We start from the raw sequence: 6,348 nt of genomic DNA, 5'->3' as shown, positions 1-6,348 counted from the left end.
GGCTTGTTCATTTTATTGTTCAAATTGCAGCGATATTTACAGTTTTTAAAGGTTCGTTTGAATAATTAGACTTGATGTGTTGAAAAATATTCAAAGAAAAATAAAGAAATCAAATTAAAAATATTGGTTTTTGACAAAATAAATCATGAAGATTTCTTTTTCTTTTTTTTGTTCCTATAAGTATTTACTAATAATATATATATATATATTAAACATGAAAGTTAATGAAGGAATTTTTTTTATCTTTCCAACAAGTTTTGCATCCCATTTTTAAGAGGGAAAATAAGGCAATTTTATAACAGATATTTTAAAATTTTCAACAGCACTTTATTTTAATGTACATTGATAGCTTGTATACATAGAAAGCACAAACACCGTTTTCGTTATTTCTTAGTGTTATGTACATTTCTGATCCAAAAGAGAAAGAGCGAACCGAAAATCCCAGCGAAAAATGCACGCGTTTCCAGGTTGCAACACGAAGGACTGTTTTCATGGAAAAATCCCAAGCACACACAGAGTTCAACATATTTTCAGTCTTTTAAAGGCTAGAGGATATCTGTTACTCAATTGAAATCATTGCAGACTTTCCCCAAGTTGGCTACGTTTCTGTTGCTCCTGGATCGCTCGAAGAGGGATGGATCTGTGTATATGGGTTCACTTGGATCGTCCATTTTTGGTCCAGGGTATTGGCTGGTAATGTATAAGTTGGCTAATCCTGGTGGAGGTCCGCTGATTCCTGCTGCTTTAGCCTGTAACGGAATCAAATCACAAAGAATTAGAGACACAAAATTTCACTTGCTGTTCTTGACCTAAGTTATTTCCCCCCCAGTCCACACAAAGGTTACAACATTTACATGGTGCTTGAACTGTTGTCGGTCTGAAAGTAGAGCGAAGTTTAGTTCAACAAGGTTTATTGATTTAATATCTAAACTTAATGCTATTTCTTGCCACAAAACTTGCCCAAAGTTAGCTTACATAACTGATACGTGGGGGCGCAAAAGCAATATATTCAATAGCAACGCATCATTAGAATTTCATCAGGTAGAAGAAAAAATTTCGAACTTGAAGTAGGCATTGCTAATTTAGACAAAAAAAAAAAAAAAAAACCAGTTCACATCAGATTGTAGTTGTTTTGCGCGTATTCCAATAATTGAGACTAAATCGTTTAAAACTAGTATTGCATTAAACCTTGATTTCCTCCAATGTTGATTTTTGAGTTGTGTCACTTTCTTGACGGGGTGAGATATGTAAAATGTCTGTCAACAAGAGATGGAACATTGACAAATTTGGCTTTTCACATTGATAAACTAACGAACTCGTTAACTGCATGTAAAATCAATCCCCCCCCCCCCGAAAGAAATCCAGCAACTACATATATTATAGTTTTAGTAACTTTTTGGAATATACCATTACGGAACCCTGTTTTTGATTTTTTAATAAGCTAAGAATAAGTTATAAAAATTTGTTTTAGATTAAAATTGCTATATTTCAAGTAGAAAAAATAAACTAGAGATAAACTACGCACTTGCGTTAAAAATAAAACGTCAGCTGTAGTGAAACTAAATATTTTAATTTTAATAAAGAAGATTTCTGTGTAATTTCAACTGTATTTTGAGTTCTTGCAACTCGATTTTGTGAAGCGTATTAGACACGTGAGTTCCGTTTTAAACGTATGTGAGAATTCTACCTTCCTAATATCAATTGGTAAGTTCGATATAACACTAATATATACGCTTGTAAAAAATGTACATCCATTAAAATTTGACGTAGTAAGCAATTCTTTAGTTTAGATTTTCAAAGTTGAGCTCAATCACTGTAGCAGTTACGTAACCTAGATCTGGGGGAAACAGTTTATGTTTTCCCTAAATTGCTAAGATGTGAAACACTACTACATGAAGAATACGGAATACCGGATGCAAAATCAAATCACTGTGTGTAACAATTAACTGTTTAAGGTAAAGACGTAATCAAGTACAAACATTTAGTACTGAGTAGTATTTCTTTTTAGTAGGATAAATACTTGATGCTAATTTGGTTGTTTACTATCTTGTAGGTAGGAGAATTTTTCTATTAATATGACCAATGGTCGACGTGTGACAGTTCAAAAACCATTTAAAAAGTTGATTCATGGATGTTTTCTAAATTTTTCTGGAAGATTTCGGTTTAACTAAGTTATTAGAAAATGAATTACAAACAAACAGCGCATGAAAAAGACGAGCATTTAATCTTATGAGATAGTGACTGTACTGTTTGTTCTTTCGTGACTTAAAAGGGATCAAGCATTTTCATATGATGTAGGTTCGTATTATTTTAGTATAAACTTTATTTTCCTAAAATATTTTCGTAGCACAATTGTTCTTTTGTTTTTAAAAATTAGGGAAAAGTAAGATTTTGAATTTTTATTTTAAAACTGTGTCCTGATGTATAAATGCCTTTTTGTAAGAAATTTTAAACTTCATGTGCTTTGACAACTTAGTATGTGTTTTTACTTTTTTGTTAAATTCAGTGAAACAGACTGACTTTCATGATCATTTGTCCAATGAAGAAATTCTTCAAATGAAATGGAAGTTTATGCTTTGAAATTTTATAATGCTGCTTATTGAAATATTCGGGAAAGAAGTTACAAAATTTTAATATTGTAAACTCATTTATTCATTATATGAGGAGTTTAAAATGAACTAAAAAATGAATTTCTAGTTTATGTAGCTTCTGCATTTAAGTGCTTTAAATTAATGAACTTGATTAGACAGGGTTATGTACTGTGTTATTTTGAGCATATTAGCATTCAGTATGTTTTTTATTATCATGCTTTTCGTCATAAACCAACGGCATCACTAATCTAAATGCTGTGTTTTGAAGGCAAAGTATGTGTATCTCCGTTAGAGTGTTATTTCCAAATTTGGTACATAACAGATAGCTTTTGAAGTTATTAGAATGTGGCATATTTTTACTTCCTTGTACGAAGTGTAGGAAATAATGTATTCGCAAAAAATGTTTCACTCAAATTTCATCCCAACTTTCCATTTTACTACCCTTGAATGAATGATGAGTTGCTTTGGCACACCTCGAAGCAGGCAGTTTTTAGGTTTGGAGGATTGATTTAAAATTTTAAAATTTTTTTCAAATCCCGGCCTTAGGTCAAATGATTAGCAGCGAAGAATTTTTGAAGGCCTGTATGTTATTCGTAAGGCGCTTCTGATACGTGCACCTCCAAAACATTCAATTTCTGAGATCTGTTCCCTTCACTACCTGTACAATATGTACTTACAAATATGTACTGCACAATATGTACAATATGTACTGCACAACAGAAGTTTCTACTTTGATCATTACCGAATTAACTTTTCCCGAGTTTTCTCGTGACTTCTGTCGGCGCGTACGAACGTGTGTGTCTATGTATGAATGTGCGTGCGTGTCACAGAGCAAGAGTTCAACTACAGCGTGCTGTAAGGTTACATTTTGGCTGTACATATGAAAACGGATTGACCACTACTTCTCTGCAAACGCAATGGTCTAAGTTGCGAAACTTAGTTCAACATGTCCTTTAACTTCACCACGATGTTGCCAGAAAGATGTCTAATATAGACCCTCCCCCCCTCTAATTCGACTCGACTTTCTCCTCATGTTGATATCCAGTTTCTGCCATCTGGATAAAAGAATCGCGCTCTTTAGTTGGGTATTACTATAGCTCCATAGTACGTATGTGCATATCTCGCATAACTAAAAAATGGTATGCGATATAAGGTTGAAATTTCGTATGTAGAGTTTGTGTGGGGTCTAGTTTCACACTTCCCCTTTTGGTTGCGTTCCGATGTTCCTAAAGCGATCTTTACACTTTTCTTGTGGCGAATAGATGGTAATTTCAGTGCAAATAGAAGTAATGTTATTCATTGCAGATCACTTGGCGTTTTTTCACAAAATTTCGTGTCACAAGTTGTTGTCACTATAGCCATGTTGGCGACAAAAATGAAAATTTTAAATCCAGTGTCGGTTTGGTAATATCTAGCGAGATACCCAGTGATCCAACGTTAAAATTATCGATATTGCAAAATGAATCTCTGCAAAAGATTTTTTTTTCTTTTCGGCGGTTCACGTCAAACTTGGGGTGCAATTATTGAAAATGTTTTTTGCTCATTGGAAGACACTATATAACTTCTTTATAAACATTTCACAGGATTTCTGTAAATACAATTTCAGATGACTGACTCTAACAATAACATCACTTTTTTTTATTCCATTTGAAAGTGGTTCTCCTTTGGCATTTGAAAGTGGAATCCTTTTGTTTTCCATACTTTTACAGTTGTATGATACCTAAAAAGTTAAAACATCTAAAAGGTTATGCATTTAATACGCGTACATGACTTCCCTCAACTATCCTTTTGAGGTATTGAAAGACACGGATTCTCTTATTGACAAACAATGTGTGGTGCACATATCAGATTTTTTTCCCTCCTTTCCATGAATGACTAAAATATTTGTTCACAGACATCACATATCTGCAATCGGTTGTTGGGTTATGAATTGTATTTAGGTAGTTTTTATGTACATTTTTTGTCAAGCGTATGCATGGTACTGTATTATAAATTTCGCCCCCATAAGTAATAGCCGGAACTTAATGTAGAAAAACGAACGGAAAACGAGCATCACATGACTTCCTTTTACTCCAATTTAATGTCATTTTCCCATTATTGGCAATTTTAACGTGATTCAATAGTTTACTCTCTAAATATCACCAACAGTGGCAAATCGAAATCAGATTAAAAAAAAAAAAAAAAAGCCAAGTTGTCGACAAAATTTGGCGACCAAAAGACTGGCGATATATCGCTAAGTGTCCGCCAAATTATAACACCACTTGAGTTTACATCGAAATTAACAATGATTTCCCTCCAAAAAGGGGCAAAAGATCCCCTTAGGAACATCCGAATGCAACCAAAAGAGAAGGTGCACAACTAGATCCCACTAGGATCCCACGTACCAAATTTAAACTTTCTAGGACATACCGTTTTTGAGTTATGCGAGATACATACACACATACGCACATACATACGTACATACAGACGTCACGAGAAAACTCGTTGTAATTAATTTGGGGATCGTCAAAATGGATATTTCGGGTGTCTGTACGTTCCTAGGCAAATATCCACGTGTGGTCGAGTCGAAAAAAAAAAAAACAACATTCATTTGGGGGTGAGCAAAATGGAAATTAAGGCCGATTTTTGAGTGAAAATTTTTTCGCGAATACAATACTTCCTTTTTTGTAAAAGGAAGTAAAAATGCTACCATTACTCGAATGAAGTATGGTAACATTACTTCTTTCATCAGAATGCTTATTTTGGTATTTCACACGTGATACATTACGTAACATGTCACCAATGCCACATTATTTTAATAGGGTTGTTTCCAAAATTTTAAATTGTTTTTTTTTTCTGAAAGAGCACGCTTAAAAACATAGGCTTTAACCATTTTTTAAATAATTTGACAAAGTTTCATTTTTTTAAAAACTTTTTAATCGATACGCTGATTTAATGTAATTTTTTACACTTCTGCACATGGCTTCACAAGTGATGAAATGCTATTCACCGATGCCATTAGCGCAGAGAGCAATAGTTAATTCGCATCTTTACTTACATGTACTCGCAACGATATGTTTGATAGCAATGGTAGAGAGCAATAGTTTCGCTTCAGAATTATCATAAGCAGAAAACGCGGAAGACAGCAAGCGTCAGTATTCAGTGCGCCAGTGGTGTACGCGCCAAAGTACATCATTTGTGACGTTATAAAGACCGCGTCTTATTTGAAAATTCGGGCATTTAAAAAAATTAATTAAACATTAAATGCTTTGAAAATAAAATATTTTTTTCGCTCCATATTATTTTTCTGCTCATTCTATCAACTTCAGTGACTGAAAGTAGTACTTTTGACTGATGGAAACAACCCCATTCCCCCAATGAGAAAAACCAGAAATAGAAAACTTACCGCTAATTTTGATTTCTTGAAAAAGTACATGGCAGCAGCAGCAACAGCCACAACGGCGCATACTAGGACGATTGAGAGTATAACAAGTGTGTAGTATCCGGCTTGGGCGACACACACAGTGCTTGTTTTCGTTACTGTTAAAAAAGAGCAAACAAACATTTTACTTATTATTAATTTACTTTGTTAATAATTTATTTATTTGTGATTTTTATTCATTGTTGCTTTGAATTCTATGAAAAATTAACTATAAACGGAACTTAAAATGTGGTATGGAGAAGTCAAAATAAGTCTAGCATTAAATTTGAGAAATAGAATTGTGTTGAAAACATTGATTACAATGAGCTATAAAATCTATAATACTTGTTTCACATC

General features: G+C 33.5%; 1 protein-coding gene across 1 annotated transcript in view; it reads right to left on the bottom strand.

Annotated features, from left to right (window-relative positions):
- Nucleotides 1-269: 269 nt before the first annotated feature.
- LOC129233729 (uncharacterized) overlaps nt 270-6,348 on the bottom strand; it is a 45,953-nt gene continuing 39,874 nt past the window's right edge. Inside the window, exons 15-16 of the mRNA XM_054867705.1 lie at nt 5,977-6,110; nt 270-749 (exon numbers count right to left, since the gene is read on the bottom strand). Coding sequence (XP_054723680.1) covers nt 564-749; nt 5,977-6,110 — 320 coding nt within the window. The 3' untranslated portion in view covers nt 270-563. The remainder of the gene's footprint in view (nt 750-5,976; nt 6,111-6,348) is intronic.

The sequence above is a fragment of the Uloborus diversus genome, unplaced genomic scaffold (assembly GCF_026930045.1).
Source record: "Uloborus diversus isolate 005 unplaced genomic scaffold, Udiv.v.3.1 scaffold_666, whole genome shotgun sequence".
In the NCBI taxonomy this organism is placed as follows: Eukaryota; Metazoa; Arthropoda; class Arachnida; order Araneae; family Uloboridae; genus Uloborus; species Uloborus diversus.
The sequence above is the reverse complement of the archived record's forward strand: the minus strand, read 5'-3'. Positions and strand labels throughout refer to the sequence as shown.